The 18,021-nt window shown below is 40.1% G+C and overlaps 1 protein-coding gene across 11 annotated transcripts in view; it reads left to right on the forward strand.

Moving 5' to 3' along the window:
- The window catches only part of BTRC (beta-transducin repeat containing E3 ubiquitin protein ligase), a 121,117-nt gene that overhangs the window by 27,048 nt on the left and 76,048 nt on the right, over window positions 1–18,021 (forward strand). For 6 of the 11 annotated variants that reach the window (XM_077182956.1, XM_077182961.1, XM_077182954.1 and 3 more), the window contains one exon: window positions 348–455. The exons of the other annotated variants lie outside the window; for them this stretch is intronic. In XM_077182956.1, coding sequence (XP_077039071.1) covers window positions 348–455 — 108 coding nt within the window. The remainder of the gene's footprint in view (window positions 1–347; window positions 456–18,021) is intronic. 11 annotated transcript variants of the gene reach the window in all.

An 18,021-nucleotide genomic window follows, 5' to 3' on the forward strand; every position in this document is an offset into this window, starting at 1 on the left:
TACTTTTCTGCTTTCCTTGCACAATTGCTTGCCTTGTGTTCTGCCTGGAGCATTGCTGTGGATAGAGAATAGGTCTGATTAATTGGAAATAAACTTTCTATTACTGGGAAAACTCAACACATTGTTGTGGAATATTAATCAAAATTTACTTTCTTGATCCATAGTGCCTTTTTCTTTTGCTACTATGCCATCTGTAAAGCTTCTCTCAAGGAAAAAGATGCTTCAGCAGTTAGTGCTCTCTTAAAGGGCAGTTGTGTTGATGCCATTTGGCTAAGCCTTGAAAGTTCCTGTAATCTGTGCCATCCTGTCTCATACAGTCCCATCTCATAGTTGTCCTTTCTCTGCAGTGCTCTATGCCCAGATCTCTGTGGCTGGGCTGCTCCAGCCTGGCGGACAGCATGCCCTCGCTGCGATGCCTGTATAACCCAGGGACTGGCGCACTCCCAGCTTTCCAGGTACTTTCTGTCTCTCCCCACTCCTTTTCTCTCCATCTGTGTGCGTGTGCATCTCCTTTACTTGCCTGCTTGACCTCTATTTATTCTGGTTCATACTCTATGCCTCTCCTCCGTCATTCTGATCTCTGGTATTTTAACCCATCTTGTGTAGATTCAGGGCAGCTGGGGCATTTCCATTTACCTTGATACAATTATTTTATCTAAGTTGGCTTGATACCATCATCTTTTTCATTGGTTTTAAATTGTGTCAAAAAGATACCACTTAATTATATCTGGCAAACAGCATCCATCACACCATCTCCAATCTGGCTGTTCTGGCTACTTGCGATTCCCCTCTATCTAAATTTTCTGTGTGCCATTTAAAGGGCTGAGAGGGTGAGTTCATTGTCATGATGATAATTGATGCCAGAAATTCTTTACTTCAGCTTTGTTAGCAGGAGTCTGGACATTTTGACTACAGAAAATTATTATCCAAGTAAGCTGTCAGTCAAAAGGCAAATAAAGGAAACCTTTTTTTCCCTTTGATCTCTGAGTTTGTTAGATTCAGGCTTTTCTCTGTCATGAGTCAGTTTTCTGCCAAACCAGTTTGTTCAGACCCTTTGGGTGACAGTGAATCTTAAAAAATGCAGACATTCTCCCATGGGTAGAGAGTAAGACAGGTGCTGGGTGAGCATCAAGAAACCTAGACAAGGATCTCATGATCATTGCAAGCATTTTTGATGGCATGTGGACATAACAGCAGAGATTGGGCTCCGGAGATATTATATTCACTTTGGAAACTCTGAGGTATTTTATAAACTGCAGTGGCTGAGGGCTTTATGAGTATCTCTGCAGAGAACATGTTTTTTTGAGCTTATTGTAGCATGAACATTTACTTTGAGGTTTATGCTGCTAGATTATGCTACTGCTGGCCTAACCTGTGGCAGAGTTTTATTTACCAGCATCTTTCAAAACCAGAGAAAAAGAAAAGGCCAGAATCTTACTGAAATTTTCACTTGTTTTGGGGTAAGTTCATTATGCGCCTTAAAGGAAAGCATGCAAAGATTATTTTAAGTTTTACTTCTTGCTCCCAGAGTTAGGATAGTGCTGTGGAAATAATCCTCTTAGTCCCAGAGGAGGTTTAAGTGTCTTGCAGCTTTTTGGTGCAACTCTTTTTGCTGACACAGCAGTAGCATTGATGGACTCTGGAAGGTGTCCTGCCAGGCCTCCTTTGCTGATCCAAGCTTTTAGTGGGGCTTTCTGTGGGGGAGGGGGAAACACGACTTTTTATTAGTCTAAGAGGACTCTAGAGACACCAGGCAGAGTTTAGACTCCTAATCCTGATTTGCATAATTTGACTAAATCATATGGGCCTAATTTTTGAGCTTTTGGCTATTGAAGGAATCTCAAATCTCTTTAAGCTTAGCAGTATATGGAAAGTAATTTATAAACTCAAATTGAGACTTCTTCCTTTCTGCTTGAATTATTTTTGATTACTTAAAATAGGCATATATTACAAAGGGAAAGATTAATTTATTTAAGCTTAAGGTGTCCTTACTGATGGTAGATATGAACAATAACTGTTCTGCTAATGCAGTGCATTGATATTTGGGGTCAAATGAGTCAGCTGCACAGTGATTCATTGTGCTGGGATATTGGTAGGACTGACATTTGCATTTGCAGATTTTGAGAGACATATCCATGTGTATTTAGTGACTATGGGAATTGGGGAAGTATGTCCTACTTGCCATCTGAAACGGTAAACTGGTACTCTTCATTGAACTCTGACTGTTGTGTTAAGGAGCACATTTACTGCCGGTTGAGGGAGAAACCACATTGCCAGCAACAGCTTCTGCAGCACTGAGTCATCCACATTTCAGTCCATTTTTTTCAATGGGCTCTGATTGATCCTCATTAGCTTGCATGGTTTGAGGAAAACTCCCCTCTGAGGCATGGCTTCTGCATTTTCCAGTGCAGAATGGAGTGGTTTGGAGCCTGCTTGAAGGAGTGATGTTGCAGTATTTCATCATTCTTTAATGCTCTTTTTTTTGGTATCAAATCTTCAGGAAAGCATTAAAGACTTTCTTGTAGCCCAGTGAATTTTCTCATATTAAGTTACTTTCTTTATTCTGTAGCAAGCTTGAAGTAACTGGAGAAGCATATCAATGTTCTTTGCTTGTGGCAAAAGAGAAGATGCCATCTGGAAGGCTACTTAGTCACTGCTGAATTTGTCTAGTTATTTACATGCCTGCCTTCAGATGCTCAGACAGAAATGTGGAAAGATGCTCTTTTTGAATAGCTCAGTGAAAGTCTTGCTGACTCCTCATGGGGAGCATTGGCAGGTAGTTGATTTAGAGGGAATTCTGTTAATATGCCAAGTAACTTCATTTTTCTTCTTTGTGTTTTTATTATTGGAGACAGGTGAAAACAGGATCTTCTGGTTCCTCAGCCCTGTTTTTAGGCAATCATCCTGCAGTGGGAAAGGCTTTAAGGCTAAACCCATGAATAGGGGAATAAGGAGCTATGAAACAGTTCTTTTTTACATCTTTTATCTCAAAGGACTTTGCAACTGATAGCCTGCTGTGTAACTGAATTTCATAGCAATCATGGTGGAAGATGGCAGCAGATTGGAACATGAACTCCTCTAAGGCACTGTGGGAAGTGGTCAAGTCAAAGAGGGTATTTTAACAAGAGAAAAAGGCCAGCTATTCTATTTTCAGTGAGTTGGATGCCAGATTTTATGGTACTGTTAATCTTCAAAGCAACTGAAAATTAGGTTGCATGTAGATTCTCCTAATAATAAAAAATAAATTATGCAGAATATGCTCTTTTTTTCTTAGAAATTTGTGCTTTGGAAGTTTCCAGATGTGCCAACAGGTGTCTGTTTTCATGACATTTTCCATGTAAAGATAATTACCTGTTAAAATATTTTTCCATGCATGCTCACAAGGCTCTATTTATGTTGCTTTTCATAGTTGAAGCTCTTTGAAAATTCAAGTTTACAATTACACCCATCAAGTATGCCAAGGGAATGATTGTATTAATCCTTCCAGGTTTGCAGAAGACCAAAGTATTTTCTTGAATTAATTTCTGTAGGCTGTTGTATAAATGAAGAGGCTTGAAGAGGAATTTGAAAGTCTTGCCAAAGACTTTATGTATCACCATAATAGCAGAGAGCAGTCCACCTCTTCCTTTACACCTAATTCACAGCCAACACATCTAATCTAAACAGCTCCTGTTTAGATTGTAAGCTTCCTGGGACAAGAGTCATGCTTTTACTACCTTTGTCTGGAGCCTAGACACAGGTGGAAAAGAAGAGTTGTCTTGTCAGCTTTATTTTGCCAAATCTGAAACTTTCATTTCTGTAACAGGCTCTAGTAGTCAAAGGGGAGGATTAACTTTTGTGGTGGAGGTAGCAACATCTTGTTGAATACAGAAATGTCTCTACAAAATGTCAGAAATTTGCATTTTGTTTTACCTGAAGATCTTGTCCATAAGGAACTACACCTGTTTGTCAGGTGAAGGGGATGAGCTTCTGCTTGGTTTTGCAGAAGTGAGATGCATGTGAGACTTCCTCAGTCTGGGCTAAAAGCTCTGTCCCGGGTAGGACAGCATGGGTGTACTGTGCTAGGCAAATTGGAGTGCCCTTGAGCTGTGCAGTATGGATGTGACCTCTGTGGACTGAGATTACTTTTGCAGAAAGGTGAACATGCAAAAGATGTTAAAGGTATGCAGTGATGGAACTCTGTGGTCCCTGTGAGACAGGCATGAACTTATTCTTCAAATTACTTTTACTTTTTTTCCCCTAATGTTTATATTTTTGTGTTACAAAGCAGAATATTTGTCAAAGAAGCATTGTCAGTGTATTGGTAGAAACAGTTGTGTCTCTAAATTTCCTTCAGCCTGTTCATGCACTTCAGTGTTAGAAGTTGACATTTTATTGCAGGAAATACAGTGTAAATGTGAGCAGTAGTACATCATTTCTGGTTATACAGGAGGTTAGAGCTAGAGTCTTGGGGTGGGCAAACTGCATGCTCAGAAATGTGTTTGTGAGAAATACATTTGAAGGAAATTGTTTGGCTTTGGAGTCAGTGTTTGCTGGTGTGCCTAGCTCTGTCTCTAATTGGGAAAGATAAGGGGTGTCCAGTCACAGACTCCATCAGCATGGAGACACTAAGCCTGCTTTGTATTCACCCCTCTCGCTCTGCCGGTGAAGCCTGCCCGGGGGCTGTTTACAGTGCACCTCTAAAGCAGAATCCTAATTTTGGTGACTAATAGCCAGAGCATGTGGCTCCAGCACCCCCCTGGCTGGCAGCAGGCTCTGCCCTGGTTGTGAATGTAGTTAGGTGGCCCCCAACTGTTTACAAGACAGCAGAGGTGAGATCTTTGATTGACAAGTCAGAAATGCATTAGATCATTCCTCTGCCAGTCTCTGGTTCATGCTGTTAAAAATGTCAGCCTCTCCAAGTTTGAATGGCAGCCCGAGGGCCTCAGAAGCTTTTTGTTTTCTGAGATGGAAACACAAATTGGATGTGTGCCTGAGCGCTTCATCCTGGGCTGTAATTTCATCTTTTAGCTAAGAACCACAAGGTACATGAGCAAAGCACCCTGTAAACAATAATACTGGGGAAAAAAATAAACAAGGTCGTGTTTCTGGTACGTTGATCCACTGGTGTCCTGACCTCTATCACGTTGAACATCTCCACTCTGATTGCTGTTCCCTTTGGCATTACAATGAGAGGAGATAGACTGACACAGGAGGCAAAGATTTAAAGTTGCAGTGCTGTTGCACATTCCTTGTATTGGCTATGAAATATTGAACTGCCACAATGTGACACCTGTTTTTTTCAGCAAAGTTTCTTGTTGGAGGTGCTCAGCAGCAGTCTTTTCTGTTTTTCCTCATTTTACCGCCTGGCAGGAGCAATTATAAAGGCATGAGAGACAATAAAAGAAGGAGCAGAAATGAAGCCAAGTCGCATTTTTGTGTTTGCCTCCAGCCCCATTTGTAGCTCAGACTTTTGGGAGCTTCACTGTAGGAAGACCACGATCATTAGCCTAGCTGGAGATATCTTTATTTAAAGTGCCCAGTGACTACAGAAGAGCTTTCTTAAACATATTTAGGATTTATCCCTCTTTAAATCTGGTGATGTTATCTGACTGGTGGTGTCACCTGTGCAGATGCTGGGGAGCTCACCAAACTCAGGCAGTTGCCCAGGGTGTGCTGCAGATCTTAGCTCATGGGTAGTAGCAACAGCAAGAGATATTTTCCTCCTGTCAGGTGGCAAAGAAATGAAGGGGACTAGAAAGAAATCTTTCTTTGTGGATCAGTGGGATGGGTTTGGTTGTTTTTTGTGGCACATCACTAATTTCTAATTACATTGAGTAATTACATTTAGTAACAGAAATCGGCATTTGTTCTGCACCCATATTGATCTTCAGAAGTTCCATGTGCTTTTATTAGCTCTTTAATCTGAGTATCAAGAAGTGTGACAGTATCTCTCACTGAGAAATACCACCTCAGTGTTTCCAGCACAATGATTAATTTAAACTGCATCGTAGCTACAAGGCCTCCCCCTCCTTCAGCCTCTGTAGTGATGGTCCGGTTACTACTAATGTGCTTGTCCCGCTAAGGTGAGGGCAAGGTTTCTAGCACACCAGCACCAGTTTGACTGTTGCGTTTAAAAGATGAAACAAAACTCATCCGAGTTTTTCTTCCTCCCTCGTTAGGAGTCAGGAAGGTGTGTAAAGCCGTAGTGACAAACGGCATATGCAGCGCCGCGTTGGAGGCATACAGGTATCTTTAAAGCTAGCTCCGGTTCCTCAGGATTGCGAACATCTGCTTGGAGGTATTGTGGAGCTCCACAATGCACTAATTGAATTACTCTTTTCTGGAGTTGCAGGCTGCGCTAATTGAATTAGAAGGCGGCTGTGCGTGTGCGCGCCGGGCGCGGGCGCGGCGCGGGGCGGGGGCCGGGCCATGGCGCGGACTGTGCTGCGCTCCCCCGGCCGCGCCCGGAACTGCAGCCCCGGGGCTCGCCGGGCTTTGGCACGTAAATAACATTGCAGCGACCCTTCCGTGCTGCCCCAAAGCCTACATCTTTGTCCCTTTCTGTGGAGAAAGGAGGCTCTGAGGGTATCCCGCTCCAAGCCCCTCGCACCGCTCATAGATGGTGCAGTGCGTTCAGATCCAGCCTAGTCCCTGTAAATCTTCCCATTATCGCTTCGGATTTGGTGACTGGGAGGACTTCGGAGGGAGCCGGTGGCACAAGATCAAGTTGTACCTATTTGTGCACAACTGGAAAAAAGATAACACCAATGATTTTAATTTAAAAATACAAATACAGAATTTTACGACAAATTTGGAGAAGTAATGAAATACTTTCTTACCTGCATCTGAATTTAAGCAATGTTACAATTCAGTCGCTCTTAGGAAATATGCAGAGATAGTTCTGAATAATTCTGTATAAGGAGAAGAAAATGAAATATTTCTTCTCTGAAATAAGGTGAACACATGCAAAATTTCAGAGAATCAACCCAAACTCTCTCAGTAGAAATGCACCTGCTAAATCATAAAATTGATAGCTTGAAGAAGTACTTTGCTACACTGTGTCAGATAGATTTCATCTTATTTCCTCTGCTTTCTGTTGGCTCTTACTTACATAGTATGTAAAAATACTAAGATATTCTCTTTCCTTTATTTTTTCCTCTACAGATAACCAGATGACTTACTTTTCCATAAAATCTCAGCTATTTTCACTCAGTTTTATCTGTGTTTGGTAGGTCATTCTCATAAACATAAATCATATCAGAGACAAGATGGTATTTGTTTTGCTTTAATGGTTTCTTATGTTTTGTTATATTTGAAATAAAAATAATTTGCTAGAATACTCTGCAAGCTAAGTAAAATTAAACTCTCCTTGTGAAAATACGTAACCAGTATTCTGTGATATGCATGATTCTTTTTTATGATGTTTGTATACTTGTCCTGTGTCTGGTGATGTCAAACAGGGGCATCTAATTACCACTAAGAATTGGCAAAATTGCTACTAAAGTCATTTATTAACCAGCTGCCCCCGAAATAAAATACAGGTTTTTTGTTAAATAGATTAAACATGTTTTTGTTGCTTTTTGAGGAGAATTCCCAAAGAAGTTTATACTTTGCAAATTCTGTTTTTCAGATTTTATTTATGTTTATAGTTGTTTCTCTCTAGCATTTCACTTATATATTTCCTTATTTAAATATATGTGTATGTGTGTGTATAAGTATAAAAAAAATCACATTGTCAGTCTTCTTGAGTCCCTTTCTAAGTAATCAGACTGCTTCTAGTAGCCATTGTGAATGAAATAGCCAAGTAACTCATTGATCATACCCAAATATTTATTTAGTGCTCATGTCTAGTTCTTAAATGGCTACCAATATAATTTGGTACCATTGTAGAATTTTCTAAATTGTGTCTGTGTATAGCAAGATCAACCATCGCTTTCTGCCTACCTTCTACAAAAAATCCCTGTGATTCATTCCCTCAAAATACAAGCATATATCCAGCGAACAAAGGAAGCAACTCTTCATTCAGCCAATAAAGCTGCATACACTTCTACTCTTTCTTTCTTGCTCTTCTATCACATCTTCAGAGTAATAAACTGTGCAGCAACCCTTTGATGTAGGTAATAACATTTGACCTTGCCACACAGTACGTTCTCTTGTGCAAATGAAGACAAACTTAACACGTTGATGTTGTGGTGGTTGTTCATTAAAAAAATCCAAACACACACACACAAAATTAGTGTGTAGGATAACACACTTATATCCAGTGCCTTCTTTTGATAAGTCAGACGTGAAGATGGTTGTGGTAAGATTGTCACCTTTAAAATAATGTGAGAGTGAATTTGGTGCTGCCTTAAGAGGCTGTAAATGGGAAAGAATCTATTCCATCCAGTGTATAGAGTGCTTTTAAAATCAATCTATTTCTAGAAACTAAATTGTCCTGGGACCAGCTCTTGATATAAAAATTCATAGAAACCTGTTTTTCTGAGTGTGGTAACTTCTTGCCATAGTGCTGTAGTGTTAGAATTCACATTGGCCAGGTTGTTCTGTAAATTAAACAGTGACAGCTTCCCTCGGGGGAACAGCCAATGTATTTATGATGATGTGCTGATTACACAAAATACACTGCAAGCAGAAAACAGCTGCAGAGAACAAACCTCTTAAAAGAATACAATTACAAATAGCACCCTCAGTATTTCTAGTGGTGAGAGCAAAATACAGCATGCTAATGCAGGCTTCTAGTTTGCTTCCAAAGAAGAAAAGAGATCTACAAAGAGGAGGCTGAAGTATGGTTGGATGCACACACAATGCCAATGTGGAGCAGCACATAATCCCCTCCTGAAGGTGAAGGGCAAGAACACACCTCAGGCCTGCTTTTTAGCTGTCCTTGTTGCTGAAAATTCCTGTGACTGCAACTCCAGCAACATTGGCTGGTGAGGTGTTGGGGCTCTCTGGCTTGTCAGTGTTTCGACTGCTGTGGTTCATACCCTGTGTCCTGGTTAAGAGCTGAGATGTGATTAGATGACTAATTTGTGCTACCAGTATGACCATTATGAAGCAGATCGTGGGAGATACTATAGGGAAAAAAAATGACCCTGGTTTAAAGCTGAGCTTTCTTTTGCTGCTAATTATTGCTTTGAGGGAACTTTTGGAAATAAATTCCGATTGTTGTTTGCAGTAGCCTGCAAGTGTTTTGTTTTTAAAAGGTTCCTGTTTTGTATGTGTGGGGCAAGGTCTTGTACAGTCCAGTTTAGGATAAGATGAAACTTGAAACATAATATTACTGAAAGATAATGGAGGTGGGACTGTGATTATAAACGCAGGACACAAACAGACACATGAAAAGAAAAAGGTCTTCAGTTGGAAACAAAAAATGAGAAGTAACTGGAATTGCTTTGTGTAGTGCATCTGTATGCAAGAGAGTTGTGATAAGGACCATTGTGGTGGGATTTTCTGTGAGGGCTTTTTGAAAATGAGAAGTACATGGCAGTGGCAGCTCCCACAACTGCTAATATCTCACTTTGGAGGGATGCAAAAGCAAAAAACCTCCACAATTCCACAGCACATTATTTTTTTGTCTGAGTTGATCTGTCACACTTAAATCATTAAAATATAACGTTCTACTTTTGGCTATGCCATGTATGTATGTGGGAGAGTGAAAATACAAAGAATGCCCTCTCCATCTACTTTTTCAGAGTCACTGATAGGTAAGAATGATGCCTTTTAAAAGTCTGGAATTAGTGGTATTTGCTATCTTTGTTATGTTCTGGGACTGTATCAATAAAACATATTTCAGGCAAAAAAATTACCTTTTTAAAATTAAGAAACGGGGTCCTTTCAACATACAGATGATTTTAGAGCAGATGAGCTAAAAGCATTGGTACTCTAATTTGGAAGGACTTAATTCACTAGATTTGAAGTAGTATCAGGTTTTCCCGCTATGGATTGCTGGTTTATACTAATAGACTGTTATTCATCTGTCTGTATTTTCTTTAAATCGTTTTTGAGCCTGTGTGTGTTGTCCTGCTCTGCTTACATGTATCCCATGTGGCAAGAGGGAGTTTTGTATAATCACCCTGCTTTAATCAATAGAATAATTGATAAACCAGATAAGATTTAAACTGATTACCTCCCCGAGTAGAACTCCCCGAGGGCCTTGGACTCTCTTAATTTTGACATGTATGTTGTGTACCCCGTGGATGAAGTGCAGTTTGAATTATCTGTTTTTATTTGCTTAATGATGGGGAGGGTGTTAAAGTCAAATGTTTAATTAACCCAGCAATGGGCTGCGCTGTCACTTACACACACATCCAGCTGATTGAGATATCTCACCGAGAATACTGAATAGGAATGATAATGTGGCACTGAGACGGAAGATTGCTTTTTCAATCCATTTGCTGGGTCACTGCTTTGAATGTCTTACTGGATGAAAGGCATTCAGCCTGGAAAAAAAATTCAGCATTTAAGTACATTTTGTTTTCCTGGCCCCTTTCCACCAAGAAGTTAAATAAAACAGATATGCTGTAGGTTTAATAAGCCATTCATGTTGTAGCAAAAAAGCTGCAACTACTGGATCTTGAATAGGTGGTGGTCTAGACTGTATCATTTCCTATAGGAACAAAATGTTTGCCAGCCCCAAGGTATCTGAAGGTGAGAACCTATGTACATCTTTATCTTCCCTTCTTTGGTTGCTTGGCTACTCACCCTATTTGATGGTCTCCAAAGCATGTCCAACTCTTTTTTCTTACCCAGTGCAATGAAATTTAAAATAATACTTTATAACTCCTAGTTAAAGAAAATGGTGTTGTAGAGTTGGAATTATTTTACAGTGGTAGAACCTAGTAGTGAGTTGTTAAATTTAAATATTGCAGGAGGGGCTGTTGTGTTGCCAATTTAAATTTGCTCTAGCCAAGTCAGGAGAACCCAAGGGTTTGTTTCTGGGGTGGCAGCTGTTCAAAGGCTGCAGTGCTTGCTAGCCAAACATTATAATGTGCAGTGCCTAATCTGTAACTTTCAATTCTTTTATTAGAAGATTATAATTTTTTTTGCTTAATTGATTGAGCAATCACACTTTTTTTTCATATCTGCAGTGAGGTTTTTCAACAGCACTGTATGGAGGTAAACACGCCCTGTATTGGAAGCTAACTAAATTTGCCTCATAGTCCAGTGGTGTGATTGATGCTTCTTGTGATAAATGTAGCTCTGGAAGCTTGAAAAAGCACCGAAGCCTGACTGTATGGACTAATTACTACTGTGAGGCACATTGGGGAGGTGGAGCTGTGTCATCCACACTGCTCCATGGTGACTCCATAGGTACTTTGAACCTGTTCCAGATTGAGAACCAAGTAGCTTTGGCTGCAGGGTCACCTGGCTCACAGTGCCTAAGACAAAGATCTGGGTGCCTCCACATTCAGTGGTGTGGACAGTGTGCTGTGAATTCCCATCAGTCTGACACTGCAGTGACGTCTCTGAATCCCCATTTCTTAACAAGTGAGCTGCTTTAGGGGAGGAATTGTGCCTAAAAAGTTAACAAGTTTTGTTCCCCTGTGCTGCCATTTTTACTTTGGATAACTTGTGCTACAGGTTTTTGTTTTGTGTCTCATTTTCCCCCTTCCTGCAATAAAAATAAAGAAGGAAAAAACAACAAGTAAAGCATAAAACAGTACTGTGAGATGAGGATTGTGTGGTTGATTTAGGTGTTTGGGAGTGAGAATGCCACAGGCTCTGAGGAAGGGATGTGATGACAAGTGCAGGTATTTTGTCCGTTTGACAGGAAAGCTCAGAATGAGAGGTTTTGGAAAGGGAAAATTATAATAATAAGTGTAGGTGGTGACCAGGAATGAGAGGGGAGGGGGTTTTATAGTCAGGCCAGTGAGATGGCATTGGTTCTTTGAGAGAAATAGCTTTAAAAGTTAGAAAATAGTGCTTGAAGAAGGATGATTCCTGTATAACTTAGATCAAAGTTACAAGGTGCTTATGTAGCTTGAGTTGCAAGATATCAATATAACCTGATATATCTATATAACCTGATATCAATATAACCTAAATCATGACTTTTTATATATCTATATAACCTGATACCTATATAATCTGAATCATAGCTTTTTATATCCATATAATCTGAATTATAACTTTTTTACCTATATAACCTGATATAAATAACTTTTGATACAATGTAATGGCTAGTATATGGTTAACTAGTTGCTTAATGCTGAATAGACAAAAAAGAAGAAAAAACCTTGCCAGGTGGATAGCTTTAGAGACAGATAAGTGTAGTACTAATGAAAGATTGGCAAGTACAAAGCCAGTTAGCCACAAAACAAAGAATTTAGGCTGGTTGAGACCAGACAGACCAAGGAACGCTGTAACTGTGCTTGTTCCAAAGACAAAGTTGAAAAGTTCAGATGTGAAGAAGACCATGGAAGCCTTCATCAAAGGCTCCCGAACTGCCTGAGTCGGGTGGCGCAAGCGCAGTGCAGCAGAACTGTCTGATAACCATGAGCTCATACGATGTAAATCAGTTCTGGCACCTGTGTGATGATGTTGGAGTGACACAGTGACATGAAGCAGTACTCATTGTGTAAGTGGAGCACAGCATTGGACAGAGGTGGGTGAATTAGGTGAGATATCCCCCTCACCATCAGCACTGCAATAAACAAATACCTGCTCTATAGACATCAGTCTATGGAGGTTTATTTCCAGCCTGTCTTTTGGGCATCAAGGACATGAAATCTGCAGCAAAACTAGACACTTCTACAACTGGTTTCTAAGAGCACTTGCAGCTCCTATGCAGATGAAGCTGTAATAAATATTGTACAAAGAAAGTTAAGCTGTGTCTAGAGGATTTTAATAAATAAAAAGTTTTTTTAAAACTCTCCCTGGATCCAGTGGCTCTTGCTAACTGCGGTTAGTACAAGAAATATGCTTTTGGCATGTATTTTGAATTTTGGCTTATATTCTAAGCCTGTAAAAGCTGACTTTGTGCTGTCCCCCCCATCCTACATGTAGGGGAAAGAAATCAAGAAAACATCTTATTCCAGCATACAAAATCACTGATAAAAGCCTACAATTCATGAGCATGGGAGGGAAGAATGCTGTGAACTGTGAATAAGAGTGTATAATTTCAAATTTTAGTACTTTTACACTCTGGGATGAGTGTTGAAAATGAATTTTTGTGGAAGGAATGTAGCAAAATGAAAGCAACAAAGAAGAGAGAGCCATGCCTGGATTGATTCGGTTCTTTTCTAAAAGGCTTCTGTTGCATGCAAAATCCTTCTTCCTGAAGTATGTGTGGCACAATTCAGCAGTCTGGCAGAAAAATTTAACCCCAGCTGAAACTGTTATAAAGGAATTTTAACATGAATTTAAAAGATGGGAGAAATTACTAATGTTGCCCTGAAGAATAGAAAGGGAAGAATATTGTTTTGTTCAATGTGAGGAGCAGATGTACAAGGGTAAATTAGTAGGAAGAAGCAAACTAAAGCATAGAGATAATGATATTCAGAACAAGTCCTGACACCAGTCTTACATAAGTGATCTGGTTGAATATTTGAAAGTATATACATATTATGTGTGTTGTAAGGTTTATTGGATGTTTTCTACCATGCTTTTTTGGGAATGTGTGCTTTCTGTTCCTTAAAAAGATGTAGATGGCTTTGAACTACATAAAATTTTGGAGTACAAGATGTACACTATAAAATAATGCATAGAAAGTGCTACCTATAAAAACATGTGCATACCTGTGAAGGTGCTGATCAATTTGTGCTATTTAGGAAAGAAAATTCCAAAACAGACCTGGCTGTGAAGAAATGCAAATAATAAAATTCAACTAGAGGTCCTTGAGGCTTCTTAAGCTCTAACCTTGTAATGAGGAATGGGGAAGTCAAACTGCCTAATGCAGATGTCTGTGAGTTACAAAAATAACCAGATGTCCTGATTAGCAGAAGCAAATGTTCTTTCCTTAATCCACGTGAAATTATATTCAAAGGCTCTCCGGATGTAATGTGTGTGTAAATAAGGGACCAACAAACATTGGAATAGAAAGAGCCATTGGCCAACTAGCTTGCAAAGCTTGAAAGATTGAATATTAAAAACAAATTTGCCACTGCTGACTCTCTTAAATTCACAGAACAGAACTGTTAAGCAGGGCTGCTTCCTGGGAAACATGGAAAGCCTGTTCTCATTAGCTATTCTCTCTCTCTCTCTCTTTCTCTCTCTCTCTCTGTTGAAAAATATGGGTGAAATGAAACCAGCTTTTTAAAATTCCCCTAAATGACTTGTTCCTAGCATCTGTATTTTGGAGGGGGGTGGTGGTGGTGATGATTTTTTTGTTAGCTACAACTAGATTTTTGCTGTTCGAAATGCATCTGTTCATCAGATCATTGATATTTGTGCTGGGTTCTAATGTTTTAATGTTAAACTGAATTTACTGTTCTAGTAATGCGGACTTCCCACACCATTAAATTACCCTTTATAGCCAACAAGTAATTACTAAGTTAAAGAACATCATAAGAAGCTTTTCTGTATGTTATGAAATTCTGTTATCAAGTCTCGTTACTTGGAAAATTTATACTTTTCCAATTATTAATTTGAATGAAAAATTAGGAAAACCATGAGGATCCATTCTACAGATGTGAAAAGCAGAATCTTGCCCTGGTTGTTGAAACTTTTGTTATCATCATCAGTGTTAACATGGAGGCAGACCAAATTGGGACTTGTGTGAACATGAATGTATGTGTCTGGTCAGAGGTATAGTGTTGTACTTCCCATTTTCACTGCTGTGAGAGATTCAGTTTTAAGAATTTACATTTTAGTAGGTACCTGAGCTGCTTGGGCATGAATTTCAACTTGTAAATGTTCCAGGTGGGGGGTGAAGTCTTCACCCCCATCACAGGGCATTTATAAATGTATTGGAGGATAAAAAAGCACCATGCTTCTATGCAGCTAACAAGCTAATAGATATAAGAAACAGAATAGACATGTGCATGCCAGTCTGTAAAGCAGACACTGAACTGGAAGGCCTTTTAGTTTATTCCTTTTCTTTTTCTCTTATCAGTCAGTGCAAGGCAAGCTGCAGATTCTCTGCCCTCCCATCATTCTAATACTCAGCCAAAACCCCTTGCAAAAGTACCATTTAACTTTAAACTTGTAAGAGCTGGGAAACTTGTCTGTGCCTTCATTCCAGGCTGAAGTCACCCCCTTGTGCCTACACGTTGCAATTTATGGTGTTCTCTAAAAGGATCTAATCTCGGTGAATGTTCAGAGCAGCAAATGCCAAGGAGGAATGGGGTCTGATACTTATCTCTGCATTTTCATTGCTGTGGATCTCCCTGTGTGTTATAGCTGTCATTTTTGTTTTATCTACTGAACAGCAGAGAATTGCCTTCAAACTTGCAGCTTTCATACTTGTTCTTCTCAAAGAGCATTACCAATCCTAAGGACTGGTTTTATATATGTAGTGATTAGCCAAATAAGTGTGAATTGGGATGTTTTGGACCTCATGATAGGAGAAAAAGGAGAAGCTATCCTTACATGTTTTTAGTATATATTAGACACTTTTTTTTTTTAACAGTAATACTGCTTCAGGCTGACACTGGCTATGCCAGGATTCATCCTAGCACTGTTTGAAATGGCTGAGATATTTATAAACTGACAGACAGCATTTATAAAATGAGGATGCTGACAGTCCCTTAACGATAACAATGGACTTGGACTCATCTATCACTTACAGAGGTTATTGGAAAGGGAACATAAGGCTTCTGTGTGCCTCTGGTCTTAGACTGGCACTTATTTCCACACATAGCTCTCTCTTTTCAGTCCTCTCTGGCTGACATTGGCATTAGGCAATTACAGCTAATTTCTCCATACCTTTACCTGATGATGCTTTGTCCTGTTTTCTGCAAGACAACTAACTTTGCAACATCTTGGAGCAACACCCTCATTCTCCCAAATTCCCTCCTTCTAAACAAGAGGAACATCCTGACTTCTGGCAGGCTGCTGGCTTGAATTGGGAGAGAAGAACAGTGTGCCCTGATTGACAGACTTAACCCAGGGCTGGGCAGGGGTTAAACAGGCCTTCTGCCTCCTTTTACTTTCATACAGCACCAGTCTGCATACAGAATGCTGATGTACCTCTTTATTCAGTGGCTCCCTCTTGACTGAGAGAGTACCCTTCTGTCCTTGGTGAGGAGGACCAAGTGCAGCACAGGGACACTTCCAGGAACATGAAAAAGGATGTCACTTATTTTCAGTTCCTGATAAAATGCTGTGTTCATTCAATGCACTTAGGAGCTTGAGGGTCAGGTCATATCAACAGTTTGCACTGGAAAAGGAAAAATGCACTATTTCACTGGTGTGTGCTAAAGCATCTATTTTAGTGTGGCAGCAGAAATACTGAGACAGCTATGTCTGGCATCCAGTTTGCCCTTGCAACATTTACTCTACTCTGCTTGCACACTGTGTTCCCACTGTATTATTTGCTTAGAGACCTAAAATACCCAAGTAGATTTCCTACATGCAGTTGGATCTGCTGATACCACTAAAAGCACACTCTGCACACCCAGGCTTCTGTTCGAACTGATGTATACGCACGCAATGGCTGGAGCGAGACTTGATTGGCTTGAGGGGGTCTATTTATCAGGGAACTCGATTAAAATACAGACTGCACATGACATCAAATTTGTAATCATTTTTCCACAGCAAGCAAGCAAGCATTTTCTGTATTGGATGCAGGTGTTTAAAGCAATAGTGTGTTTTAAGGGCCAGTGCAGCACAAATTCTGGCCTTTGGGATAAAGACAAGTGTTTTGCCTGCATAAACAATATATTATTTTTTTCCCCTCCCCGAGGTCCACACACACCTAGTTTCCCTCAAGCTCATCATCTCTGTCAGGTTAATCAATAGGCACCGTATGGCAGAGGGTCAGTAATCAGTGTCATCGTGCCTTTAAATCGTGTTGAAAATTTGCTTAAAGCCTGGGCCAATTAACATCGAGATGATGAATGGATGGGTAGATGGGAAGAGCCTGGCGCTCAGGGGCTTTGTGAGAAGGAGATGCTCAGCTGTTGAGCAGCAGACACCAGCGAATAAAATCAGCCATTCATGTGAGCTCAGTCCACCCACTCTTAATGATAATGTCAATCTAGCAAAATATATACACATTGGAGTTGTCATGAGTTCATAAATCAAAGGAGTTTGTCAAAGGCATTCAGATTAACGAGGCAGCAGCAATAACAAGTCAAATTTGCATAGAGAATTGCCCGAATCTCAGTAAATTATGATCCTGTTTTTCATTTGATTATTTGCTAATGTCTCAAGAGGGAGAATGATTATATTAGCATGCAAAATCTACTCCAGAAGTAGAAATCCGAGGTATAGCAGACCAGCACACGATGACAATTAATCAGTTTCTGCATACTAGCATAAACACGCAAGGCCCAGAAATGAACTCCTTTTTTATTATTATTTCTCCTTGCTACTGATCCAAATGGTTCAGCTTGACAGAGACTTTATATTGCTTTAACAGTGTTCTGAATTGTGCCTGCAGGCAAGACATAGTTATGCAGCTATAACCAACCTATCCATCTGCCAACCAGATTGGAATTCTCCTATCCAAGGCTTCCATTAACCCCCACTGACAGCTCCAAACAGGATTAAGAATTTGAAAGCATAAAAAATAGTTGTGCTCTTCACATAGACACACGCTTCTCCCCCACCCCCACCTCCATACACTTGGAAAAAAGGCTGTGTCTGTACTCTTTTATAATTAGTGCAGGGCAGAACAGCATCAAAGAAAGCCTCCCCCAGCTGGCAGGGGTTTGATTTCCACCACGAGTGAGGCGGTACTAAAGGTAGCTCTGCCCAATTGGTAGTCCCTGGGAATGCATTTCTCCATGTATTATATCTCATTCCCAGCAGTGTTTTGCTGGGCTGTGTACACAAAATACTGCATGTCATCTCCTGTCAAATGCTTCAGTCTGGGGATTTTGTATGCATTGTAGCGTGTTGTGTTTAGTGGTGGAGGAGGCTTCATGGGGAGAGTTA

The sequence above is a fragment of the Agelaius phoeniceus genome, chromosome 9, assembly GCF_051311805.1.
Source record: "Agelaius phoeniceus isolate bAgePho1 chromosome 9, bAgePho1.hap1, whole genome shotgun sequence".
Classification (NCBI taxonomy): domain Eukaryota; kingdom Metazoa; phylum Chordata; class Aves; order Passeriformes; family Icteridae; genus Agelaius; species Agelaius phoeniceus.